The 27,645-nt window shown below is 41.5% G+C and overlaps 2 protein-coding genes across 13 annotated transcripts in view; one reads left to right on the top strand and one right to left on the bottom strand.

Moving 5' to 3' along the window:
* The first annotated feature begins 521 nt into the window (after window positions 1-521).
* RAB14 (RAB14, member RAS oncogene family) lies at window positions 522-16,159 on the top strand. 2 transcript variants are annotated; one of them, XM_049832127.1, is made up of 8 exons: window positions 522-751; window positions 8,778-8,836; window positions 10,177-10,230; window positions 11,736-11,913; window positions 13,044-13,110; window positions 14,014-14,101; window positions 14,413-14,443; window positions 15,339-16,159. In XM_049832127.1, exons 2-8 carry the CDS (start codon window positions 8,785-8,787, stop codon window positions 15,514-15,516), a joined length of 648 nt encoding a protein of 215 aa, XP_049688084.1. In that variant the 5' UTR covers window positions 522-751; window positions 8,778-8,784; the 3' UTR covers window positions 15,517-16,159. The 2 variants fall into 2 exon arrangements, with proteins under 2 accessions (XP_049688084.1, XP_049688083.1); XM_049832126.1 differs by lacking the exon at window positions 522-751 and adding an exon at window positions 842-5,697.
* A 2,258-nt stretch (window positions 16,160-18,417) lies between these two features.
* The window catches only part of CNTRL (centriolin), a 35,897-nt gene continuing 26,669 nt past the window's right edge, over window positions 18,418-27,645 (bottom strand). For 6 of the 11 annotated variants that reach the window (XM_049833356.1, XM_049833344.1, XM_049833348.1 and 3 more), the window contains 12 exons: window positions 27,091-27,206; window positions 25,775-25,992; window positions 25,210-25,367; window positions 24,872-24,945; window positions 24,015-24,203; window positions 23,206-23,431; window positions 22,685-22,890; window positions 22,222-22,386; window positions 20,806-21,081; window positions 20,640-20,702; window positions 19,854-20,057; window positions 18,418-19,514 (listed from right to left, as the gene is read on the bottom strand). In XM_049833356.1, the coding sequence (XP_049689313.1) occupies window positions 19,416-19,514; window positions 19,854-20,057; window positions 20,640-20,702; window positions 20,806-21,081; window positions 22,222-22,386; window positions 22,685-22,890; window positions 23,206-23,431; window positions 24,015-24,203; window positions 24,872-24,945; window positions 25,210-25,367; window positions 25,775-25,992; window positions 27,091-27,206 (1,994 nt within the window). In that variant the 3' untranslated portion in view covers window positions 18,418-19,415. Of the gene's footprint in view, window positions 19,515-19,853; window positions 20,058-20,639; window positions 20,703-20,805; window positions 21,152-22,221; window positions 22,387-22,684; window positions 22,891-23,205; window positions 23,432-24,014; window positions 24,204-24,871; window positions 24,995-25,209; window positions 25,368-25,774; window positions 25,993-27,090; window positions 27,207-27,645 lie in introns of those variants that run through there. The other 5 variants (XM_049833349.1, XM_049833350.1, XM_049833351.1 and 2 more) reach the window with 5 other exon arrangements.

Raw genomic sequence — 27,645 nt, 5'->3', positions numbered from 1 at the left:
ATGTTCCTGATTCTAGAGATTACCTAAACCCAGAAATTAGAAGATAATGGTAACGGTGAGGAGGCAGCTGCAGTGGTGGCTTCCGAAGCGGGACCGTCGAAGGGCCGAGGGGGCCAGTACACTTTCCTGGCGGCTTTTCTGGGGCTTCCGGGAGGGTGACTTCACTTTTCCACCACGAAAAGCTGGGAAAAACCCGAGGTTTTCCTCAGCGCTAACGCCTTCACCCGCGGACGGCCGCCCTGAGGAGCGAGCACCCGCGGAGGAGGCGCCGCCTCAGAGAAGGAGAGGGGGCACGCGCGCCCGCCCCGCCCCGCCCCGCCCGCCGCTTTCCCGCCCGCCCCCTCGGCGCGCGGCCGGGCGACGCCGGGGCGCGCGGCGGCCGCCTCCCGCCCTTGCCGGCTCGGCTCCGCCCCGCCGGTGGGGAGGCGTGGCGGCTCCGGCGCTCGGCCTCGGCGATTGGTTGCGGCGGGGCCTCTCGCGCCCACCTTTGTGCAGCCCCGGCGCCCGTCGAGAGTGGGAGGGGAAACCCCGTGCGAGGGGCGCCGCCATCTTGGATAAGGGGGGTGATGGGGGCGCAGTGGAGCCAGCGGAGTCGAGCCTGAGGGAGCCCCGGAGAGAGGCGGAGACCCGGCCCGGCCGTTGCCCAGCCTGAAGCAGAGCTGCTCCAGTGCCCGCAGGGCGCGGGGGGGGGGAAAAACCGGGCTGCCGCCGACAGAGCCACGCTGCACAGCCACTCGCTTCCCGAGCCCAGGTAGGGAGCTGGGCGGGGAGGGCCGCCCCTCCGCCCGGCCGGGCCTAGAGCACTAGGCCCCGCGCCGGTGCCCGGCCGCCGGCGGGCGACGCTCGGGCGGGCGAACCGCCCTCTCGCCGGCAGGCCGGGGCAGACACCCGGCCGCCACCCGGACCGAGTGGCGACAGTTCTTCCTCCTCCTCCTCCTGTTCCTGCTGCTGTCCGCAGCCGGGGCCTAGTCGGCCTAGTCCGTGTGCCGCTGCCTACCTCCGGGGGTCGGTGCGGGCTGGTCCCCGGCCTCGGCGGGTCTGGCAGCCCTCGCTGCTCGGCGGCGGACAGAAAGGGGAGGGAGCCGCTGGTCCGTCCGGGGCCGAGGAGGGTGAGGCCGGCTGGGCAGGAGCTAGGCCGCTGCTGCACTGTTTGTCGCCGCCGCCTCCCATTCCTCCTCTGCACTGCACACTCCCTGGGTAACACGCCACCGTCAAGTACTCGTGCACATGCGGTGTGTATGTGTGCCCCTTACCAATTGTTGCGGTTGCAAGTAGGGTGTTTACTCTGTGTATATAGTATACCGTGCATGTGGCCGATGTGCAGTGTTATCTGTGCTTTTGATTCTTACGTTGACCCGTGCTGTCATGAACTTCGCCAGAAGAATAACTTGTCATGAGGGCTGAGGGGAGTGCCACTTCCTCGAGAAAACGACAAAAGTATTCGAGGCTTGTTCTTTGTTTTCTTTTGTGAATGCTAATTCGGGCTAAACAGAAGAGTGAAGTTCTGTTCTTTCACCTGACTGTCTGTTGCCTGTTTGCAGTACGCTCTCAAGGTTGCTATAACATCTGCTTTGACTTGAATTAAAATTGTACTGAATTATCCTCCCAGTAAAACCAGGAAAAGGTGTCGGTCTGCATTGGGGTGTCTCTGGCAATGGCTTTATTGCTCTGGAGGTTACTTGACGTGGACTTTGCTTTTTAGGCCTCTGAAACAGAGTGGATTTATGTTGTTGTATGACTTTTTTTCACAGAGGTAACTGTAGTCCTTCGTGAACAAGACTTACTCAGGTTGTCTGTATCCTGAATCACTTCAAACCCCAAGTCACTTTGCCAGTAGCCAGATGTTATCATATGGAATGCATTGGTTTGTGGATTGATTTCTATCATGGTTTGAACTGAGGGCCTCTTGTGCTTGGGCATTACTTGGGAATGGAAAGAAAATCCCAACCCTGGGGGACTTAATAACGAAATATCATGTAGCTTAATATGGATTGAAAAGGAGTTTGCTAGCTTCCTGTAGTGATTTGAAAATGTCAGATATCTGAGTGGAAGGAAGAAGCTCCTATTTTCCATTTTATGAATAACAAAAAAAAAGTGTTATTGTAAAGGACAGCAGTTTGAAAACAAACCTGTTACACTGGAGGTACCAGGGTTTAAAATGTAAATAAATAGGTCTTTTAAAATTACTTGCTTATTCCTGTGCATCTAATGGAACCTGCTTATGGCTGGTTCTCATTTTTCTGTATCTTTCTGAAACAAAGGAGATAGACCTTACTTAATTTTGTTCTAAAATGTGCTTGTGACTTGTTATGTTTTCCAAGGGGGTGACTCCAGGCAGTTGCAAATTGTTCTGATTTGTTAGACTGACAACAAAACTCTCCTGGTTTCTGTATATACAGTTCCTAAACTTATCTGATATCTCTGGAACCTGGTTCTCCTGCTATGAATGCAGACATATGCTACGGTTTAGACTGTTTTATAGGAAGAGGAAAATAGGATAAATGAGGATATACAGACATATAAAGGAGTATGGCTGAGAGAATGGACATCGGAGAAAGTGCTTTTACTGATGAGGACAGGTACGCAATATTTAATTTAGCTATGGTGCTAGGGTGTGGTTAGTAAGAAATGAGGTGTATGCATATAAATGCAGGAAGCTTAGGAAATAAAATGGAGGAACTTAATGGTGCAGGATGTGAAACCATTAAAAGGACAAGCAACATGGTGTGTATATGGCTGGATAGCAGTTGAGGAAAATTAAAAAGTGATAATAGTATGGTACATAGCCTTGATTTAAAAATAAATAAAGCCACAGTTCTCGTATAGGAAGAGAAGTGAAGGTCTGTGAAGTCTTTATAAATACTTACTAGGCCTCAGGCTGAGTTAAGGTGTTTTACATGATTAAAGAATATAGCAAACACATTTCTTCAAGAACAGCTTGAAGTGGGGCTCTGCACAGCTGAAGCTTGTTAGTCTGAGCCCAGTAGCATGCAGGCCTCGTGTTTTCTGAGAAAGAATAACTGGACATGGAAATAATAAGGAAATGCAAAGTGATTTTTTTCAACAGCAGATCATAAGAAGCTTGCTGGGTTGCTGTCTGATCAAAGATCAGTTCAGCCTAATTTACTATCTTGTGCTAATCAGATGCTTTAATGAAATCCAAATGGGGAAAGCTAGAGAGGATGCCTCTAGAAGAGCTGCAGAATGAGGGAGGAACTGGCCAGCAACAAGTAATGTTGCCAGATAGATGTGAAAGTAGTGGGCTGTGAATGAGACTCCTCAGGGATCTGTCTCAGAAGAGGGCTTTTTAAAGACAAGTGTGCAAAAATAAACAGACCAACCAGGGAGGCTGTGGGACCATCCTCAAGAGGGTCAAGACGTTTACATATTTATGAAGACCTAAATGTCCTTGGTGTGTGTGGAAGTCATAAAACCACAATGAAATTTAATAGCAAGCTATGAGGTCTATTACTATGGGCAACAGACTTAGGGGGGTTCACCACTTGGGTGTATTAATTGATAACAAAACGGTTATTACCTTCCAGTATGGTGTGACTTTTACAGAAGACCACAACTGAAGCAATTACAGACTGTATTTCTAGCAGCCTTCTAAAGTAAGGTACCAGTTAGACTGTGTTGTTTTTTGTGCTTGACAAAAGTCTTCATCAGGGGAATAGTGCAATTATTAATTGCAACAATTCTACCTCTCCCCTGTTTTTTCCTGCTTCTTGATCTCTTCTCAGTGTTCACTATTAACATCTAAGTAAATATGCAGGCAAGAGGATATGCCCTGGGAAAGAGCATAACTACTTAGTCATTTTGTGTAGAGATTCAGAAGCTGTTCTAAATAATAGTTGTTATTGTACAGTTCCCCTTGTACACAACTAATACTTTCTTCCAAATGAAAAAACTAACAGCTCTTTGAAAGTTGTTGCGGTTTGAAAGGAGTGATATGATGGCATTACCTTTTATAAAAGGGAACTGGACTTCAACTGTGAGATCCTTTCCTGTTGCATAACCTGGAGGAATGACCGAAAGAACACCTGGATGGCCAGATGAAATACAAAATGCCTCTTGCTGCAGACTAACTAAATGGTGGTCCTCTGGCTGCAGAGTAGTATGTTTTTAAGGGGAACCTGTAATAATTGGACAGTCCTGAGTTTGAAGCTGATAGCTGTGGATTGGCCAGCTGATGGTATTAACCACCTGCAGTGTCTAAGAAAACCTCTGCATACAGGTTCTAGGCTCTTCTAATAGCATACCTGCTTCTTGCTGAGCACAAAGCTATGAAATTTCTTTATGCAAATGATTAAAATTGACTATGTCCTTGAGTTGAGCTAGAAGGAACTGTATGGGTCTCACAAAAGTTGGTATGGATGTATTTACAGTTATGTTATTCTGATAAAGAATGTTACGACAATGTGTCTGGAACAACCTTATCTCAGTTTGTACAGATGTATGCTGATACTTGAAATAACGCTTCAGTGACATGTCAAAATACCTGTGTAGTGGTTATTGATTAGAGGAGGAAATGTAGGTGTCACTAAGTATCCCATTAAGGTCATCTTTAACTTCTAATAAATAAAAAGTTGATATATGGAAAATGGATTATGGTAACAATGTTCACTGTAAAATTTCTAGTCTTCACTGTACTACAGAAATTAATTGTGCAGTCTTTGAAACTAACAGAAATCTGTGTATAGTGAAGCATGATCCTCTGGCTTGTTGCCATCCTGAAAAAATGCTCTAAACTCTGGGGAAGTGTTACCTCTGAAAAGGGAGCCAAAACTTGTTCTAAATTGGCAGACTTTCCTGGAAGAAAGATGGCAGGTAGACCAAGCTTCCAGACTAAACTTCTTTTACTTTCTGTTAACAGTAAATTCATGGTTGGTTAACTTTGATGTCATATTGTATAATGTCAGCAGTGGCTGAAGGTAAGTTGTGTATACTTGTGTGCAACTTTCTCAGTCCTGCAGTTCTTGCCCTCTGGCTCTCCCAAGAGGAAAACCCCAACCCTGAGTATTGGGATTATTAAGATTCATGTGTCTGGAACAGAGGGCTGTGAAGTGGAGGTAGAATTCCAGTTTCTACAGATGGGTGATGCTATCAACATATATTAACCCCTTGCATTAATATGCAGCTAATATTTTTGTATTTACTGGATCCTGTTGTGCACTATTGTTGTCTAGACTTCTTTCTTTCATCTGTAGTAAATGCTGAGATTGTCAGCTTTCTAAGGCTGAATTCTCACCATGCCTTCTGTGTTTAGTTTGTTGCATTTATTTTCCCCTTCAGCACAGAGTCCTTCCGGAATATCAGTTTTATTCCAAGATCTCAGTAGAATCTGAATTTCTGCTAATCCTTATTGGAATTTGAGTGTTTAAAAGTTTTATTTGTTTGGTTTTTGTTTGTGTTTTTTTTAAACAAGTCTTCTGTTCTCCAGGAAAGATTCCTGACCTTTAGTAATAATTCAGAGTATTTCAGAATCTCTTTCTGTAACGTGACCCTTGGAATAAATGTAATACCAAAGTGTTGCTTTATTTTTCAGTTTAACTCCAGAAATTGTATTTAAACTTTAATATCTGTGTTTCTTCAAGCGTTCAGTACATGTGTCTGTCGGACACAATGACTTCTCCAGCAACTCACTGGGACTTGAAAGAAGGTCTAGACTCATCATATGAGTGAATTTCTCTATTGGTATTGCTATTAAAAATCTGTTTCTTTAAGCTGTGGAGAGCATGTGTGTGCTAGGTCTTGCTGTACACGGTGGGGTGTGTGGTCTCTCTCATCTCCTTTAGGGGCCTAATGTCACTGTAAGAATGAGGGTGAAGGTTTAGCAATGAGACATGGCTTTAAGTTAGTCCTCCCTTCCCACCCATTTCTTAACAGACTTTGTTGCGAAGCACAGAATTTGGTTTTCTAACTCTCACTTTGAAGTGGGAACTGATTTAATGCATAAGTTGCAAAGCAGTGACAGTTTCTTTTATATTGAAATAGCATAGTTAGACTTCTTTACTTAAAGAGTATAATGAAAATTGTCATATCTTGGCAAACAAAAACAGCCTGTCAAATAAACAGAGATGTATATTTAGTAGTAAAGATTCTAGTTAAGAGATTAATTTCAAATCCAGTTTGTGATATAGCCTGCACAGAGTTCCCAGTTTGTCCATTCTTTAAAAAAAAAGTCTTTCTCACCTTCCAGTGATGCTTCTTATAAGCTTGGCCAGTAGGATGCATTCTCTTTACTTGTTATATACAGCAAAATTGTAAAGTCAGATGCTCAGAAATATGAAACTTCTTTGAGTGTTTCCGAGTACTGAGCATGCCTTAGCCAACTAGTATTGTGAAGGCAGAGGGGCTCGCCTAGGTTTCTGCAGGACAGATTTCATAGCCACATGAGTGGTTCCCTGTCTTGGAGTTTATGATGCTGAATTTTTTTTAAAAACAGTGTAAATTACTAGATACTACCATCCTCAGAAAGCACCATAGATCTTTCAAACTAGATGCGTATTAGTGCTTTGTGTCTTTGCCTTTCTCTATTGTGGCTGTAGCACCCACCTGTTTTCTGTGGAAAACAGTACAGTTCATACTATCCTGAAGTACTTGCACATTTAAATAGTCCTTTTCAAGCTTTTTTTTGTAGTTCCACTTACATACCTCATGATCCTCCAGTTTAACCTTGTCTGCTATCAGACTGAATTGAGCCATCAACATAGTCCCCCTAGCTTCACTTAGAAAGCAAGTTAGGTATCCTGTAAGAACAATCGCATTGGATCAGAAGATGCTGCGTCCGAGTGTTGCTGCTGTTGGGATGTGCTAGAGAGGAGGAAGAACATAATGCTTGAAGATGTATTCAGAAAATTGAAGTGTTGGATGTTTCCACAGTGACACATTAACTTTGCACTCTGTATGGACCAGTTAGTTGTCTTTATTTGCTGGTGTTGAAAATAATTGGTGCACATATTGAAGCCAATACTATAACTCTGGAATCTTCCACTTCTGGGAAATAAGGCAGTAAAGTTGCTGGCTTGCTTGGTAAAGGGCAGTGCATTCTCAGTCATGGATGTGAATTCTTACCCAGTACAGTGATAAGAAGTGATCTGTCCACTGGTTATTTGTCAGAGACTGAGGACAAAGGTGGTGTGGGATGTCTGCATGAGATTTCCCTCGACTACAGCAGAAGTTTCCTCTAAAATTTGCTTAATTGACCTGACTGTTCTTGGAGCTTGTGCAACACTTGGTGTGGAATTCTGTCTTGCCAGTGTATGTGAGAATTACTGTCCAAAATTCTTTAGTTTACTATCTTGGATTAAACTTGGTTTAATAGAACGGTGTGTTTATGTATATGTAGGACTTAGCGTAGATGCTTTGCATACTGCTTGGGGTAGAAGGACTTGAGAGTTTCCATATCGTGAGTCAAGCATGAAGGAAAGGCAAGGTGCAGATCAGCGACTGGCACACAGTAAACCCTTCTTAACTGCCTGTTGGAGTTGTTCCCCCTCCAAGGTCTAGATAAGAGCGTTTGCTTTAAACCTCTGCTGTGCGAAGCAGTGGCTGTTGGCTCTGTACTGTGAATGAGATTTGTTGTCAGTCACCTTTCTTAGGACTGCAGTTCACTGTTACGGATTAACCGCGTTTGAGGAAACAGTACTTTGCTTTTGAAAAAGTTACAGGCTTGTAAGCTTTCCTGTCTGTGTTCCTATTTCTTTACAGTACTGGTTTCATTTGTCATGTGAATGACACATGACTGAATGAAAATCTTTCTCGGCTAAAGCAATGTTTTTCTAATGGCTGGCTATCTGCCATGCAGGAGGAGGAAAGGAAATGGTGAATTCCTAGCAGAAATTTTCCACTTACAGCGTGATCAGTTAAGCATCTAGTTTAACCTAAAACCTGGGACAAAAGCAGGCATTTTGCATCCTTTATGTTAATTGGCAGTATCTGGGCTGTATAGACTTAAAATCCTGGTTAATTGATGTATTAGTAAGTCAGCTATTGTTCTTTGCAGGTTTACACAGCTGAGGCCGGTTCTAATTCCTCCTACAGCTAGGAGAGCATAGGAAAACTCTGGAATATTGAAGTACTTACTCCAACCTAATTTTGACTATTACTTAAAAAAAGAAACTGCTAAGCCTTGCTGTAATGCTACTATGCTGACAAAGCCACGGACATGTTAACTGACTTCTGAACATCTGATTTGTGGCTTGTACCGCTTTTCTGACAAGAACATGTAGCAGTCTAGACCCCAGTTAAGGCTACTACAGCATTCTTTTAAGTAATTCCTGGCTGTTTGATGCAAACTGCAGTGTTCCCTTTTTTTGCTGTTGCAAGTCTCAAAAGTGTAAGGTAATAGTTCTAAATTGCTGGTTTGGGTAAACCTCTTCAGATTTTTCTTTTGGAGTCAGATTTTATTTTCAGTTCATGCATCAGCTATTTGGTGAGTGAGTGTTGGTCCAGCCGGTGACTGTGCAAAGCAAGAAGCTACTGGAGCTTTTAAACAGGTTTAAGTCTTTCTGGATAAAATTGAATGAGTATCAGTGCTATGCAGAGCATGTTTCTACTTGGAGGCCTTGCTGGCATGGGCTCAGAGCAAATGATGTGGGAGTTTTGCTGAATGTCTCTGGCACTCATTCAGTACACAAACTTGAACTGTGAATGAAAGGATACTTGGGGGGAGAGGAAGGGGGTTTTGTTTGGTTATATGAACTAAATTGGATGAATTGGGTTGAGTTTGGTGAACAAGTAGCAGTTCTGATGTGTTCTGTTTTTTGTTTTAGTGCCACAATGGCAACTGCACCTTACAACTATTCCTACATCTTTAAGTACATCATTATTGGTAAGTATCACTGGGCACATACCTGTTTGTGTCAGTGGGTACATGCATGACTGCCTACCCACAAACCCTATGGCTGTACTATGGTTGACTTCTGTTGCATGCTACTTGCTATATAGTAGTGATTTTTTCAGTAGTTACTTGTCCAACCTCAGTCCCTCACAGATCACCATGTTTGCTCTAAAGCTTTAGCAGCTGACAATATAAGGGCAAATGCCTTTATGCCACAGTATTGGAGTTGTGTGATTGGTGGCAGGTGAGCTGGAAGTGAGGGCAAGTACTAGTGCCTGTATTGAGTTCACTTGATTGCTGAGTTACTGTTAAAAATAACTGTTCTTCTTGACATACATACTTGAGTATTCTTGAACATCTTCACTGTTAAGGCCATAATACTTAGCCCTCTCCATAGCACGAGATAAAAAGGCATTCTAAAAACATGTGCATGTGGTCCCTTTCTCCCTAACTCAAGTTTATATTTAGACAAATTGCTAAATCCATTGGAAATCGGGGAAAAACTGTAATGGGAATCAACACAACTGGGATGTTGTGTTGATTCAGGTTTGCAACAGTGTTCTGCATTGTTAGTCTGAAAGATTTTAGAATATGTTGAAGACACAAGTGCTAATTGAAATCCATTGCTTTAGACAGGCTTATAAACTTCTGTCAGGCTGTATTTTTGTGTTTAAATGCTGCTTTTGGCTGTTTAAGAGTCAGGGATGTGATTGCATTTATTACTATCCTGGAAGAACTGGTCTTGCTGTTAATTGTTTAATTCTTAATGATCTTGTGTAGGTGTAAGTGATCTGCAATCTTATTGTAATGGCTTGTAAATCAGGCTGCTGTGACAGCCTCAGCCTGTGGAAAATTTGGTTCTTAAAACCAACATCTTGCTATTTCTGACTGTTGGCATTGTGTAAGTGGATCAGTGGAAGTGAAGCAATTTCTTGGTGTGTTCTGGTTGGTTGTCAGTATTTTTTGATGTCCTTACCAGTAATTGCAAGTAAGATGGGAGCAGGACAAACATTCAAAAGGTGTATCTTACATTTCAGTTTCTTACAGGGCTACTTCTCATAACATTGTGAAATATAGTTGTAAAATCAGTAATACAGATTAACTTCTCATTTGAGTTTTCTGCTCCATCCTTGCTTGCAACCCTGTACCCGTTACCAGAACTATAGTGCAAAATTTGATAAAGTTAAGGACTGTTGCCAGGTATAGAACACTGCCCACTAGCCCTGAAAAAGGAATGACTGCCTGTCTCTGTACCATTTGTTGTGTGGGATGAAGAAAATGTGCTTATTGCAACAATGTGGTGTCAGCCTTAACTATTCTTTCTGTAACAGGGGACATGGGTGTAGGAAAGTCCTGTTTGCTTCATCAATTTACAGAAAAGAAGTGTGAGTATTTCAATTCACAATATTTATTGTAACCGGTATGCTTCATCCCTCTTTCCTGCCTTTTTGCTTCCCTCATGCATGAGCTTGATCTCGTGTCTCTTAATCTGTATGGGTTTGTATTGTACTTTGTCACATTCTTGTTTCAACATCTGCAGATGTAGAAACAAAATGTTAATGTACTAATGGCAAAACTGCTGCTTTTGATGAGTGGGGAGACAGTGTCTGGTTTTATAGCTTTTCCAGGGAATTTTGATACGGAACAAAGAAATTTCTTATCTGAAATTTGCATGTTTTCCAATATTAGTGTAGCTTGAACACAAGCAGTTGGAGGCTTTTTTAAGTGCTGTTAAGGACTTAAAAAAGAAAAAGATTCTTTTTTTTGTTTGACTCCTTGTTTGCAGACTTAAGTAGCGCTGTCATTCTCTGTAGCTGCTGTGACTCATGACATTTGGACTGCCCTCTGTGATGGTTGTTTAAAGCTTACTGCAGTCTGTCTCAACTGTAATGTTTTTTTCATGTATGCTATCATGACTAATTAAGAATTGGCTTCAATTCTTCTTAATAATGTGTTGCATTGGAGTTTGCAGTGGCTATTAGCTCTGTGGTTTTCCACGTAGCTCGCACTCAATGGCTAAGTCTGTAGGTATTAGTACAAAGTTAGTCTTTACCGTGTGCTACTCCAGATGTGGCAATAAGTGGGTGGGAGCTACAGTTTAAAATACTTCTGTTTTCCAGTAGAAATAGGATTTTTTTTAACTATTGCTTTTAATTAAAATCCAGTATCAGCCAATTCTTTAAATGCTACTTTGCATATGGTCAAATTCTTGATGAGGGTGTGTCTTGTTAAGTGGAAGCAGTACAACCAAACAAACATGTCAATCACCTCTATTACAAGACTGTCACTAACTGTAGATAGCTTGAATAGGTACTCATCCTTTCTGCATTTTCTTGATCTTTATAAAGATAAGCTTATTAAGATGAGTTTATTATAACTAGAAAGATGCTTTTTTGGTTTTGATTTGCTGTGTTGGTAGCTACTTATGAAACTGGTGCTTTTCCTGTGGACAGTCACACTATTACCCTGTCTGAAACAACTTGGGATATTTGTTTTTGAAGCTGTGTTACAGACTACTAACTGTATCTTGGTAATTCCATAAAAGTTATCTTTTCCTACTGCATTAAAATAGTTAACCATTTCTGCAAGGATAGACTGAGAATCAGCTGACTTGATACCTTCTGATATGTTTGGCCAAACAGCATCAGTGTACATGCATCAGAGAAGGCAAGGAATTTTATAACTGTTTTTAAAACTAACAGCAGTGTAGGGCATACTTCATTTTATTTTTGGTTAAGTGATACAGTTTCGGTGCTGTAGGTGTAAAAATGCTTTCTTAGAGACTGAAAATCTAATAAAGATAACTGAAAACTGTTGATAGTAATATCTTTTGTAGCAAGGAGACCTTGTACTAGAAAGATCTGATCTTTGCTCTTATTTTTCATGACAGTTATGGCAGACTGTCCCCACACAATTGGTGTTGAATTTGGCACAAGAATAATTGAAGTTAGCGGCCAAAAAATTAAACTACAGATTTGGGATACAGCAGGACAAGAGAGATTCAGGGCTGTCACACGAAGCTACTACAGAGGAGCAGCAGGAGCTCTTATGGTCTACGACATTACCAGGTAAGATGCTGTTGACTGGTCCATCTTGCATCGTAGCTCTGTGTGCTTGACAAGGTGTTTGGATATCATGGCCTTATATGTACTGTCTTGTCTGTCCCCTTGACTTAGATTTAAAGGACTCTGGATGGATTTGTATCCTGTTGTGTGAAGCTTACCACACTTCTTTATCTAAATACTTTAGGTATTTAAAGAGCTGAAAATGAAACATAGGAAATTGTGAGCTGCTTTTCTTGGAAAATTTCACTGCTGACAGGCCTGAGGATCTTGTCATTTCAGGCCTTGACTGCCTGTGTTGAAGTTGATTAAAGAACTGGTTTTGTCCTTAAAATCTGCTCTTCAGTACATGGATTTTTCCCTTCCTGGGAGGCTATGGATACTGCTGCTTACCTGGCAGGAATATTCCTAGAGTAGGCACAGGACAGAGAACCTCTGTTGCAGTGGGCTATGTAAACATGCTTAATGGACTGTATAGATGAGAGCATTGCAGGAGTCTGACTTCTGGGCCTCTTCACGGGCTAGTCCTCCAACAAAACCAAGACTGTGTGGAAGCTATCCTGTCTTCCTTTTATATGTGAAGAATAAAGGTGCTGCTAAAAGAATAATGAATCAGGTGTGCAACATGAAATACTTTTGCTTTCACACGTCTCCCATCTTCTTCTGGGGCTGTTCTTGACATTCTTCAAGCACTTCTTTTTTTTTTTTTTTTCTGCATATATAGGTATATTTCCTGTTTACTTAGATCTTGAGTAAAACAATCTTATGCACTGTTTGTTACTGAAGTGCTGTTCTACTGTAGAGTGTTCTGTAAGAGTATTTGACAGGAAATCCTTTAATGTGTTCTATACAAAACAATATAGGTGATGTCCTTGTGAAGACAGTAAAACTACCACATACTAGAAGTGTGTCTTTCTTTCCACCTGTGTTGTAAGAGTTGCTCTGGGGGTTTAAAGTTCACTTGTTGAAAATCTGGGTCTGAGTCCAAACAAGATGCTGCTTCTTTATCTTAAGGTTGGGGACAAGAATAGGGATGACAGATGTCAGTGTGTTTTAATGGATGCTGACTATGCTGTTGGCACTTAGTATTTTAAAAAATACTGTAGCTAAAACTGTACTTGCTTGATTCTTTGCAGAAGAAGTACATATAATCACTTAAGCAGCTGGCTGACAGATGCAAGGAACCTCACCAATCCAAATACTGTAAGTTGGACTTCATTTAGCTTGAAAGCAAGATTGCTCATCTCTAAGCAAGAGGTGGAAGGCTTAGGCCAAAGCATCTACAGTGGTAGTGGTGTCCTCTTAAATAAGCTGGCTGTGTTTTCTTAACTACTTAGCTCTGAGTTGTCCTTATGCCCCTGTTTTACAGTATGCCTGTGACTCTCTTCCCTTACTGGGAGCAAAAGTGTAGGCTCCTGTACAGGAAAGCAGTGGTTTCTTCTAGAAGTCTTGTTGTGCTAGTCGCCTTTCGGGGGCCTGTTTTCAGAAGTTGGAGACAAAATTATGGTTAATTCTGGACAAACCTTAACTTTTATTAGTACTACTTTGTGCTTTGTGGTAGTAATGAGGTGAATGCTATCTCATCTTCGATTGAAATATAAATTGGATCTTCAGCAAAAGCTGACCGGGTCTTCTGGAGGGATGGGGAAGAAGGTTTTACTGTGTATCTTTCACCATACCCCAAAACTGTTGTCCCTCAGTCTTTTTCTGAATGCCCCTAATACACTTTAGCACCAAGCTCATGGGAAGACTCTGCTGTGATTGGAAAAAAAAACTTTCAAAGATGGTCTGGATTAGCAGATGATTTAAACAAATACAAGAAGTGGTTCAGAGTACAACTCTTATTCATAAGGAGTAGGACTGCTGCTTTTTAGGACCTCATCTCATGAGAACAGCCTAAAGCATTTGAAAGTGACCACTGGAGATGCTGTTCCTGACTTCACAGAGGGGGCACTGGTAGAGCGGTGTTTTCCTGAAGATGGGTGGTTTTTGCAGTTAAGCTTTTCTGTGTATTTCCTTTTGGGTTTTTGCCTTACTAATAATGAGGGTGGTAGTGAAAAAGCTAGTAAGCTTTTTCCCAGACTAATTTTCTCTCTTCTGAACTAGGTGATAATCCTCATAGGAAATAAAGCAGATCTGGAAGCACAGAGGGATGTTACATATGAAGAAGCCAAACAATTTGCTGAAGAAAACGGTGTGTTTTTGATCTTGAGCTTTTACATTTCCTACAAGATAGCAATGTTAAAGTGAATCCTCAGCACTCATAGCTGCAAGCTTGTACTTCCAAAGTAATGTAACTATATGTACAAGCTTCTACTGTTCCTCAGATAGTCTGGCTTAACTCTTAACTGTGCTTAGTTCTAGAAGTCAGCTTGTGTGTTGATGCCCTAACTTAGTCATAAAATACTGTTTAGTACTAAAATAGTGTCTTGCATATAATGTGACTGACCTAGGGCTGTTTGAAGTATATTATGCATTGACTATTAAACCTCTGTTTCTGAACAGGTTTATTGTTCCTTGAAGCAAGTGCAAAAACGTAAGTTACTTTTGTCTAGAGTAAAGATTCAGATGTGATCTGTTTAAGAGGAATATATTGGTTATGACTAAGTAAAGCCATAGAGTTCAGGTATAGTAGGGTTTTACAGGTGGAAAAATAAAACCCAAAACATTTTTGAGTTCCCTTAGAGGGAAGGGTATGTATAGCAGTTTCAATCATGTCACCTTTGACTTGAAGGTAATGTGGAAATTAGACCACTCGCTACATTTTGGGCAAACACTTGTTGAATTCAAACGAACTGATTTGGTTTTAAGACACTATTTGAGCATAGAATGTGTATGCATGGGTAAGAGTGGTTCCCAGCTAGATGCTCCTTTCCTTGGCTGTCTTGAGCTGTAAGCAAGTTCTGTAGTGAACAGCCAGTCCCTTCAGTCACTGAGAGGAATCACCATACTGTACTTGCAGTTGGCTGGGGAGCCTGTCCGAACACAAGGGATCAGAGCCTCAGTGACATGAGTAAATGTGGTTCCAACTGGCAGCTGTTGTAATGGAACCTTTTAACAGAAAGGTTTTGATTAATAGTGGCTCCCCTATCTGTAAGCCTCTGCCAGAACTGCTCTGTGCATGTGGCTCAGCACCTTAGCTTATTTCTGCTACTCGATGTTTTGGCATGTGTTTCTTATTCCTGGCTAGTCCTAATAGGTTTAATGGCTAGGGAGTGAGTTGCCCTATGAAAGGCTGTCCCAAGGACAGGTGATCAAATTTTGTGGTAGTCCACTTTAAGTACTGTAAGCTCTTCTCGCACGTAAGAGGACAGAGGACTGCTACTTGGTGACCTGTGAAATCCCAGCAAGGGTGTCTAGCCAGCTGCCCCCATAACCTGCATTGCTTTGCTGAAGCGTAGCCTGAGTAACTCCTGCTGCTCTCTTCGTAGTGGAGAGAACGTTGAGGATGCGTTCCTGGAGGCTGCCAAGAAAATCTACCAGAATATCCAAGACGGAAGCCTGGATCTGAATGCTGCAGAATCAGGCGTACAGCACAAACCGTCAGCTCCGCAGGGGGGGCGACTAACCAGTGAACCCCAGCCCCAGAGAGAAGGCTGTGGCTGCTAGTGACCTCTGTTTCATGGCTCCATTTCTGACCTTTCACCTCTGTCTGTTGGAAGCGGTGCTTTTGACTGCTTCCCTGTCTTCTGTACATCTTACTGGGTTTAATTAAAACTCTGAGACAAGTTTAACACAGTACTAAACTGCTAAACAACTTTAGATGTAATCAGGTTATCAAAGGCAAGTAGAGTAATAAAACCTCTCCTGCATGGTAAATCTAGAAGTTTTTTTTTCCTTGATTGTCCTTGTGATAGTGTCACCGATACATAATTTAAACTGAGCACTGATGCTGGACTCATGATTTTACACTTTTGCAGGGCTTTGTCTTGTATGGTTTAATTTTATGGTTCTTTGGCCTTTCTTCCCCACCTCTAACTGTTTAGAGCTGTCCATAGTAAAGGATAAGTTTTTGCTGTGAAATGACTTCCGATGGTAGCAAGGGGCTCTGTAACAATGTGCTTTTGTTGAAAGAATTCCCTGTGGGGTGTGTGTGTTGGGGGTCGGGGTGGGCTGGCGCAGGAGTGAGTGTACAACTTGCACAGGGAAACAATCCATTCATTCTTGTGCTCATAGCTTTACGTCATTTTTTTGCCACTTTTATCCTTTACATTTGTTAACAGAACGTAAATATGTATAAAATTTGAAGGAACTGAGCTAACAGTTAAATACATCCTGTGTATATGATTTTAATGAAGAAAATGATTACTGGCATTAGAACAGTATATAAGAAAATACCAGTTTGTACAGTATGACCTATATGTGACCACGTTGCCCCCTTAGTACAGAAATCGATGTGACTGCAGTTCACTAACATAGGCTTAACTCCTTGGTGTCAACAGTGGACATTGTGCTGGGGGAACTCTAATCCCGATGCAGAAACTAACACTAGTGGAATCTGTCTTTCATCTTTGCACTGTGGTATACCTATGCCATTTTATTAATCCTGTTCTGTGCAATCAGCAGTGTGCTAACCTGCTTTTCTCTTTGGTAAGCGTTTTGCATTATTGGGCTTCATCACCTGCCTTGCATTGTATACAAAGGCTGGTTCTCTTGCACATCTTACGCTTTTATACCTTTAACTTTTTGAATGGTCAGAGGCTGAACTGGACAGTCGGAACAACATGTGCGCTCTCTAGGGATTTTTAACTACTGTTGTATTTTTTAACAGTCCCCTGTGAGACTGGGCTTTTTCATCAAGCCTTCGAGTACGTCCTTCATGGGGTGATGCAACCTGTAATGCTTGTATGGAGGGAGGGTTTCGAGGGGTGATGGAGCACATATGGCTGTTACTGAACTACATGTGGACTGTGGTGTCAGACCGCAGTGTGTGGTGCTACATGCAGTACTGCTGTATTTCACGGGAAGCTTTGTGTGGAAAACATCACATACGGTTTAAAAATGGAAGGGGGTGAGTGCTTAACCATGGTCAAATGTCATCTTTAGTCTTACTGCAGTGTTTAAAATACAAAGTAGTCTTAAAATCCCTCTCTAGACACTAAAACTATACAATGTAAGTAAACAGTGGTACCAGAGTATTGTACAGTCAATGTTAAATAAAAGCCAAAACTGGAATGTGCAGACAATAGGATTTGGGTAACTTGTGCGCTGTCCCTTTGTTTTGTCTGGTTAGTCCTTTTTTTAACTAATATTAAGTAGATGGGTATGTTCAAGATCTACAGCTAATGCATCCTGCTTAAACCAAGGTTGCACCACAAAGGGTTTGCCCAGGGACCATGACCTGCTGCTGACGTGAAGTAAATGTTCTAATGACTACAGCTTGTTGAGGTGCAATACCTGTACTCCCAGAGTAAGATACAGTAGGTCTTATTGTTTCTGTCACAGAAAGGATTTGTTCAGACTGCTGTACTCCTCATTTGATGTAACGATGCTATTAATCTAAATATTTGTAAATAAAGTACCTGTATCTAGATAAACTACAGTGGTGTGTGGTGGTGTTCTGCTTACAGTGTGATGGCTGAGGGTGATTGTTCCTTGGAGCTCTGCAACAGGGACTGCTGCTCTTCTTGCTCTGCACCTTGGGGGGGGGATTTTCCATCCACCCCAGCAGCTGGCCTGCAAAGGCTGCCACAGGTGCTTCTGCAGTCTGGCCCTTGGTCCTTGAGAAAAGCACCTCACTGAACTGTGGGAATAGGATTGTGAGCGCTACCCAAGATGATGCAAGAATTCCTTGTAGTGATGGTGTTTGTGCTTTAACTGCTTGTGTTTAGCCTTTATGATGGGCCTTAAGTGGTAAAAACTCACAGGCTCCTCCTAAGAGGAGGCTGCTTGGTTCTTCCAGAGCCCAGACCTGTTCCTTAAGCTCTTAACAGGCAAGGGCTGACTCCAGTGTTGTTTATTCCCAGTGAAATGTGACACAGTTGCTAGGTGATGCTTGCTGCACAGAAAAGGTTTATATTAATCCTATGGATGAGAGAGGGCAAGACTGAGACCAATTTCAAAGCCTGTGGGGATGGAAAGGGGTGAGAGGGCTGCGAAAGGGTCACTTAGTGGAGGTTTCCTGGTGGGTAATGGCATGTTCTTTAAGATGTGGAGTTGCATGTAGTAACATCTCCTGTGCTTCACTGTGCCTTGCTCCTCCTGCCTAAAGGCTTTACACAGTGGTTTTTCCACTACTAATTAAGAGCAGCTTGCTTGGAACTGTGTTTAATGAGCCCATTAACCATAGCCACTTACTTCAGAAAAGCAATACAGCTAAGCTGAATGCTTACCAGCAGTAGCCAGGAAATGTTACAACTACATAAATACCAGTATTGGAAGAGCTTCACTTCCTGCAAATGGGAGCCACAGAGGTCAGAGCACGGTACTACTGTCCTAATCCAGGGCTGCATAGCCTTGAGAACAACTTCAAAAAAAACCCCAACAAGCAAACCCAAAAAACTACAGATAAAAGCAAGCATCAATCACTGAAGTTTATTTTAAGGAAGCACTCAAAAATAATTGTATTTAAAACATCCATGCGTTTGACAACAGGTAAATGGACAACTCTGTCCTTGTGACAAGTTTTCTTCCACGTGGAAAGTGACAAATGCACTTAAATAAAAGGGGGTGTTTGGGGCACATTTAAAGCCCCATTTAAAATCATTTAAAAAAAAAACTTATATACACATAAAGCTCAGTTATTCAATCGTACAAAAAACTTCACAGTACTGAGCAGGCCCTGCAGCCAGCTGTTTGTTAGTGGTGGCAAATGCCTTTTTAAAAAAGGCTTGCAAAACTGAGGTAGAAGTCTTCAAAGGTGATGGCAGACAGCAGAGCCGCATGCCTGGAAGGGAGCAGACACAAGTGGCTCTGCCCCACACTGAGGGCAGTAGCTGTGGCCTGGCCTGTTCTGGCTGTTGCACAGCTCAGGTGGTTCTTAAGCTGAGGGGAGGCTGCTAACGCCTGCTGGCTGGCAGCTGCCATAGGAGCAGCTGTAGACCGGCTTGAAGCTTTTCTGCTACTGTAGGGCAGCTCTTGAAATAATGTATTTTTAACTTGAATCATTACAGAAGAACGCTCAAGTACCAGGCCAGCATTGTAACGAGTTGTAACCGAAATCTAGATGCTAGGCCATATCTTTAATTAAAGCCAGAAAAGCATTACCAAAAGATGAAGGGTAGCAGTTGCTTAATGTTTAAGTTGGTCAACACAGTAGTAATTTCTCCTGTCAGATGAGAGTTTACAAGCAGCTCTCACCCACAATTTGTTTAAAAATACACATCTAAGAGCCAGAACAGCATCAAGCGCCAGGATACCAACCACAGGAATGCTTTCACTGGAAAGGTCTGAGAACCCACACCTGCCCCTGGGCTACCACCACCTACAACCCCCAAGCCTCAACCTTCAAGACGCTCACGACTCAGTGAAGTTCCAGCTGGGCTGAAGTCACGTCTCACCGCTGGGCTTTACCGAGAAATTCCTCGCGAGCAGGAACGCAGTGTCTGCGACACCACTGCGAGACCTGCCGGCCTGCTGGGGACCTGGGCAAGTCTTGTCAGAGTGGCCTAGAAAAGGCAGTAAAAGTAAGTCTGAGTAAAAAAAAAAATTAATGTCTTCAATTAGCAGACACACATTAGTCTTTAGAAAACAAAGGAAAATATGGATTTTCAAGAATAAAATACAAAGCTTAGAAAAAAAAAAATAAACCCCAAACCATTTGAGGAAAACATACCAAACAAGTTAGCTACTCCCAGAGTAACCAAGTGTACGGTACGATCACCTCATCTTCAGAAAGCCCCTGCCATGCCTCTAAGATGGTGAGCACATGGCTGCAGTAGACTACCCCTGAGCTAAAAATTATTAAAAAAAAGAACCAAGAATTCCTGTACACAGCGGAGTATTACCTGTGTTTTTGATAAATTCAGAGCGCCACGAAGAGATACTAGACTTGAGCTTTGGGCTAGAAACAGAGAATCTGAAGAAGTGCTGCTGACTAGGTCATCCAGTGCGTCCACCTGTCGCTTCAAGCTGTGAAGGGTGCCTTCTGTTTGCCGTTTTCCTCTGATTAATACTTCTACTTGCTTGGACATGCACTGCCGGAGCTGAGCCTAAATAAAGCGTTGGTTCTATTTATATGCAGCTAGTGTAATTTTCAAGACTGTATTTAAAAAGAAGTCTGATGACCTTAAAGTCAAGCCATAAGGGACGTGCTGTTAAGAGTCTCAAACCACAAGCAGATGGCAATGGGTTTGTGAATTATTTTTAAATAGCTCACCTCCTCCCAAGTCAGAAATAAGCTGCATTTCTATGGCCTTTATCATGAGCTGCTTGGAGAGAGAGCAACAGGTATGTTCTAACTAAACTTGGCCGACACCTGTACTTAAAATGATCACAGGCACTCCTGAACTGTAATTTGTTATGTTGCTAATACACCATAATATGATGTAAATGAGGGAATCTTGTTGGAATACTCAAAAATTCAATTAACTGTTAATTATAATAGTTCATCTTGATAAAGCATGCAGTTGCTAGTCTTTCTTTTACTGTTCCCACCCAAAGACATGCTGTGGCTAGTCATTATGTACAGAGTGGAAGGGCCAGAGCTGGAGGAGGATCCCCCTGGGCTGTTTAGATGATTTTTAGAAGAGACCCAATGGATGTGTTAGTGTGACTGGGAAGAGACGCGCCACCTTCAGCCAATCTTCATGATGCTGCAGTTTTTCTCGGAGAGCTTCCCCACGCCACTGTTCATCCTTTTGGAAACAAAAGCACACACAGCAACTGAGCGTTACAGGTACCCATACTGACATGCTCTGCTGCAGCACGAGTAGCAAGTACTTTTTGAAAGCATTTTACCATTAAGAAGACTTTAGAAAAATTCAACTTTTCTTCCAATGAGAGGAGGCTTGTGGCAGCAGCAGGAAATGGACCAGTCTCCTCTAAGCTATCCAACTCACACTGCAGATTTCCCTTTACTTCAGAAGATGCTTCCAAATCTTCCAACGGCTCTGGAGAAGATGGGCTTGAAGATTTAAACCCCATCCTGATTTCATCTTCAACCTCCAGCTTAAGCAACATCGCTGCATTCTCTACTTCCCTTTGTCTCTTTTCCAGATCTTCTTGAGTTTTAACCTACATCACAGAACAGTGTCACCACTTTGCCATCAGGTTACAAAAGTATCATCAGTCCAGAGGAATGTTCCTGTATAACCAAACAAGGCTTATTTCTGAAATGCTTACATTTTGACTATTGCAATCAGAAATCACAAAACCTCTCAACAGACGCAGCCTTAACTCTGACATTAACTTTGCCTATGAAGCCCCTGAGATGGTAACAGAGGGAACTAAAAAGTTAGCAGGACGCAACTTGTTAACTTAAACCTGTTCATACTCTGATCTTGCATAGTCTTCTTTGAACGCTTCCTAGTTGCTAACAACATTCTTCTCTGAAGGACCCAATTTTTAACATACTTAGAAACAATTTATGAAGGGTTTACGAAAGGACTAGGGGGAGTCAGACAACCTGGAATCACCTTTTAAAGTGACTAAAAAAGAAGAAAGTGCTGGGCCAGGTTGGCACAACCAAGTTATTAAATGCCTATTGAGTAGCTTTGAAGGTTGATAGCATTTAGTCAGTTGACATAACTAGAGTCATAATTATGCAAGTGCCTATTACCAAACCTTATCGTAAACAGGAGCCAAAGTCCTAATTCTTGACTGAAGCATTGCCTAAATTGAGCAGCCAGCAGATGTTATGGTGTGTTTGCTATATATCTTGGGAGCATCCAAATCTAATTACTCTTAACTCTTACTCTTAAGAGCTAAGACTAGTCCCCTCAGCCCAACTCCAAACAACAGTCTCTTTTTCAGGCATTGTTTTAGTGGGCGAGAGGGGTTGATCCATTTGCACTAGCCTAAATGGTGCCTGCAATTCCCCACCACATGATGGGAAGGCAACCAGGCAGTTGTGCCACTCTGCCATGGCCTTCAAGACCTGAAGAGTGAAATACTGCTGTAGAGCTTGGCAGCCCTATGCTGAGAACTCCACACATGACTGACTGGCTGGAGTTGGTTTGTTCATTTTTAAACTGGGATTACTGTGCTGCCTGATCCTGCTGATTGTTAACAAAGCTTAACTTCTCCCAGATTTGGGAAAATCGCGTGGCAGTTTTAAGTAGGTCTATTTCTAATTTTGATACAGCAGACAGGAGAAGATTCAAAACCAATACAATATGAACTTGTCTGGAAGACACAGCTTTCCCTTGAACACACCTGTATTTGGCTACTGGGGTATACCTGGGTTTGGAGATCCATATAGCCCTGCTGGATCTGGCCAAGGTCCTTAATAAGGCGCTGGGCTTGTTCACAGTCATTGTGTGCTACTTTTTCAGCAGTTGCTACATTACTCTGCAAACAGTTATTTTCATGCTTTTGTTCCTAGGAAAATGCAGAAAGATTGCCTTTACTGTGAGCATCCACTGCAGAAAAATTAATCAAGAGAACCCACATAACACAATTTCTTCAAGTTAAAAGGCAGAAACAGCATTAACCAGGAGTAACTAGAGGTGTTCTGCAGCACAAGCTGGAAATACCAGAGTTTGGTTGCCTCAAGTTCTGTCTAGTCACAAAGTTAATGCATTACTTTGTTCCTCCTAGGATAAAAATGGGTGTTTGACCATTTTGCTTTTAAAAATAACCCAAATCCCCAAACATTCTCCCCTCAGCCAGAACTCACCTGTAGTTTTCTTTCAAGCTGCATGCTTTGTGTTTTCATTGCTTCTTTCAGAGTCAAGATTTGTTTTTCAGCTTTCTTCCTCTCTGATGTTATCTGATCTTGGAGATGGTTTAGCTCAGCCTTGGAGACTTCCAGTTCTTTTTGAAGAGACTGTATTTCTCTATTTTTTTGTTGTAATTGTAATTCTTTTTCTGAGAGATGCTGTTCTGTAATTAACATTTTTTTAAAACAATCCTGATTAGCAGAAATGTTAGTATCTTGGCATATTTCATACACATTAGCTATTTTTCAAACACATTAATCTGCTGAGCAGTGGTCTGTAAAAACACTGACACGAGGCAAGAAGGAACAGAACAACAGTTGGCTTTAGAATTTCAGTTCTCTGAGCACATCAATTTAAGGATCGAGAGTTGATCCATGTGCTGCAGTAGAAACCAAGCCAGATTAACAGAAATATTTGTTGGTTTCATTAGACTTAGAACCCAGAGATAGTAACAATTTCTTTGTGCACTGAATCTTACTGCTTTTTCTGACAGTTTCTTCAAGTGCTGCACATCGGGACTCCTCCTTTTCCAGTTTCCTGAGGTTTTCTTCTGCCAGCTTTACTTTTGCTGTTGCCTGCTCCAGTTTCTTTTGTTGATCTGTTAGTTCCTTTTCCAATAGGATTTTCTGATCTTTCACTTTAGCAATACATTCTTCCAGTTTTTTTCCTTCACGCTCTGAATTTTGCTTCAGGCAATGAAGAATCTGCCAAAAAAACCCACTTCAGGCTTTAACTAGTACCAATCTAAAACAAACACCATGACCAAAAGACATTATAGAAATTAAAGCAGCATAAATTGGAAAGAACTGTAGTCTAATACTCCCTACTGACTAAAGTTCATCAATTCTTCTTGCCTCTCATTTTCAGTACAGCTCCCTCAGTTTTTCTTTTGGTTAACGCTTTGTTGAAACTCCTCAGCCAATGTAAGTTGATTTTACTACAGAAATATATGATTAAGCCCTAATTTTCAGGAACAGCTGATGGGCTTTGCACACAAATACCACAGAAGAGAAGAACAAAAGCTTGCACTCAGTGGTCAGTACTGATTCTACAGCAGTTTTCTTATCAGTTCCATCTAAGATGACCCTGCCAAGAAGGAAGACACAGTCCTTTGTTATGACACGCTAGTTTTCACTAAAATATAACTGAATGTTGAAGCTTTTTGTTTAGTGCTATTCCTCTAAAAATAAGGCTTCATGTTTCTTTGTAAACTTACACCCAAAATTTTCTGGCCTACATTATTTTTAGAGGTCAGGAGAAAGTGAGGAAAGTCGGCAGGGTCATTACCGCTTCTTGTTTGGCTAGTTCTGTTTCTTTCTCTTCAATCTGTTTCTGGAGCTGCTGCAATTGGTTCTCCCTTTTTTTCTGTCTCTCTTGGCAATCCTTACGTTTCCTTAAATACTCTAGGATATCTTCTTTCAGAGTTGCCTGCTCTCTAAGCAACTCATCCTGATGCCTTGCATTGTTTTTCAAATCCTGTAATACGAAACATAAAATCAAGTGGCATAATTAGCTGGTAAGAGTAACAGCTCTCTGGCTAAAAGGCTTGCATTTGAAAGAACATCACTGATCACCCCTAATCGCACTGAAGATTACCTTCCATTTAAACCAGACACTGAGTAAATTAACACAACAGGAACAACCAGATAAAAAGCTAGAAGATGCTGTTTTGTTTTGTTTTTAAAGCATCTTCTTCCTAAAAAACAATAAGCTAGGGTCTGGATTGTTTTCTAGAAAGAAGATAAATTCAAAACCAAACAAGTCCACAAAAAACCTGCAAACCCCCACCAAACAAAAAAAAAAAAAAAAAAAACAAAAAAACAAAAAAAACCCCACACACTCCAATTTGGCAATAACAATCTGACTAAGAGTGTCATCACAGTTGCCACTTAAACAGAAAACCCAAACCAGAAATCTCATTTAGTTAGGCACCTACTGTAGTCCAAATCTCTCCAAACTCAGCAATAACAAGGCAATAAACTAGCCATTGTTTATTAGCTCTACAAGGGTCTGATTTTGAGCTAGGGTGCCTAGATGAAAAACAGGTGATGGACTGTCAACTGTTGTGCTAAATGACACCCCTAATTTCTGTGCAACAATCTACTCCCTACCTGAAAGTAAGTACATATTTCACCAAAACTAACCTGTTCTACCAGTTGAAGCTGTTGCCTGGAGTCACTTAATTCTTCTTTCAGTGTTTCTAGTTCTTCCTTTTTTTCTAGAAAGATATTTGGCCACAGAGATAATCAGTCAGCAATGTGAAATACCTATACAAATAAATTTAGCGCTTTTCATAAATGAAGAATAAACAATAGAAAAACAGTTTCTAAGCTTTCCATCTTTTCAACACATTAAATACTTTCTGCCTGTAGATATTTGAGCATGTTGGATATTTAGTATCATACACTACCGTTATAGCGTGTCTTTTAACACAATTTCTCCTAAAATACATTACAGTTTAAAACCAAAAATTGATCTTTACCTTGAAGATCCTTCTGTACAACAATAATGTCTCCATTCAGTGATTTTTTTTGTTTGTTCAGTAGCTCTACCTCCTGCTGCAGGTTTTTAACATCCAATTCCATTTTTTCTACATTGGACAATGCAGTTCTGCTGCTATCTTCAGCAGCAGTTAAGTCTCTGCAAAATGTGAAAACATATTCTTGGTTTGTTGGAAGTACTTGGTGAGGACTAAAAGACAGCTGCATTTCAATAAAAGTTCTCTCAGCTCAAGGGGATGCTACCTAGTAGTCGTGACAGCAAGACAGCTGTCCTGTTCCAAGACTTAACATTTTGCTTTTCCTAACATTTCTCATTGTATTGCCATGACATAACAAATGCTGTTGTGTTCATCAGCTCCACTGCTGAATATTTTCTGTAAGTCTGCTGTAGACATGTTTAAAATAAAACCTCCAGAGGACAAGACACTGCATATTCTGTATAATTGGGCACCTCAAAGTTATAGCTGTATTTTTAGTTATGATAAACAGACATTCAAGGCACTTCCCATCACTTCTGACCTTTGCAGAAAAAATATTCCCCCCCACCTTCTGGTTTGTGACAACTTCTTTTCCAAACTGCGACAGTCGTCTTCAAGCTTTCCCTTTTCTTTATTCAGAGACTCAATATTATTTTGCAGAGTGCGCATTTGAGAAACCAGATGTTCATTTTCCCGACGGTCTTTCTCAAGTAGTTGTTCCTGCCAATCTACTTCCCCTTGCTGACACTGAAATAATCTCTGAATATTCTCCAATTTTAACTTCTCCTACAAAAGAGTGCATTATGAACAACACATTTATGTGGTCAAGAAGCAGAACAAGTTATTAACATCTTTAGCTGCAGCAGTTTAAAAACCTTTCATTCACAGAGATCATATGCAGGCTAGAGTGCCCTCTGTAACTACTGCATTGTAACAGGGATAACTGCTTAAAAGCACAAGATTAATTTGAGTGCATTTATGATGAAGTTTATGATGAATATGAGCAAAAGGACTGGAAGACAGGGGTGCAATTCTTTGTTTCATCATAGTTCAACCACCATTTTTCCTCCCTCCATAAGAGTAGCACATCCCTTCATCACAGGCATTTTGAGAGAATGACCACTTTAAGAGCTGCAAGATGCTTAGGTAATGCAGTAAGGTGACCATTTTAAGCATGGTAATAGAAAGGTACCACACATATCAACTACTCCCTTCTTTTCCCTGTCCTTCACAGAAAGAGTGCAAAGAGAAGAGGTAGTCTTTTAAAAGTAAGCAGCAGGTACTATCTGTTTATATATGCTTATAAATGCTCCCTTAGCAAAGACATTTTGGATTTTATGGAATTGCACTACTGACTAAAGGAGGGCTATCCCGGGCTCTGACCTAATAATCCTGTAACTACTATGAGACTGCCAAAGTGATGCTGTTGGTCTCTCTGCCCACTGGTAGCAAAGTTGAATGTCTGTCTGTGTTTGTCAAAAGAAGAGACTAGCTGAGCTAAAACACCTTTTTAATGGTAAATAATCCAGCCGAGTTAGTAAACTGTCTTCCATGCTTACTCTTGGCAAGTGAGGACACAGATAGAATCCATGTAAAGACTCCAGAAGCTAATGCTAAGAAAACAGTCAGTATTCATCGTTCTACAGCCACAGAAGAGCCTTCTGTCTTTTTACCCTCTCTCCCTCATATGCACCAAAAAAAAAAAATCCCATAATTTTAAAGGGCGTAAGCAGACTTAAGACTTTTCTGTCATAAGCTGAAATCAGACTAGAAACTGATTTGATTTAAAAGCGTAGGGACTCTGTTACCCAGATCTTAACAGAACTACAGAATATGCAGATCTCTTCTTCCAGTTACTGTATTAGCTACAGAAGAAATACTTACTTCTAGAATTGTAACCTGAGTTTTTTCGAGCTCGTCAACCTTTTGGTCATGTTGTAGTTTCAAAGCTTGAAGTTCATTATTCTCAAGCTCCAGCATTTCCAGAACATGTTTCAGTTCTAGCAAGGTGAAAGAAATAGCACATCAAATGCATTCTATTTGCAGAAAAAGGCACCAAGGAAAAATTGAGACACTATACTGATATCATCCCTGTAAAAACTCTTCATGTTCTCAATTGCTGTGTCAGACCTACCAGGTATTATGCTGTTCTACCAGCAAGTTGCTGGTCCCTAGGTCTCCTGCTCTTCCTGCCCTCTAGGGAGTTATTCTAGGACAGAGTATCTGACCAATAAACAAAGTATTTCAGAAAAACTACAAAAGTTGCAAACTGCCGCTGCTTATACTTACCACAATCTGAGGGATGTAACTCCTTGGAAAGAGATTCCTCCACTTCCCTGCACATCCCCATGTTTAATTCTTCTTCTACAAATGTGGCACAATTAGCTAATGTCTCCTAACCACATAGTGCTCAAGTGTGAACTTAACTGATCAGTCCTG

This window comes from Accipiter gentilis, chromosome 29, assembly GCF_929443795.1.
Source record: "Accipiter gentilis chromosome 29, bAccGen1.1, whole genome shotgun sequence".
In the NCBI taxonomy this organism is placed as follows: Eukaryota; Metazoa; Chordata; class Aves; order Accipitriformes; family Accipitridae; genus Astur; species Astur gentilis.
Note: the sequence above shows the minus strand (reverse complement) of the source record. Positions and strands in the feature narration are given on the sequence as shown.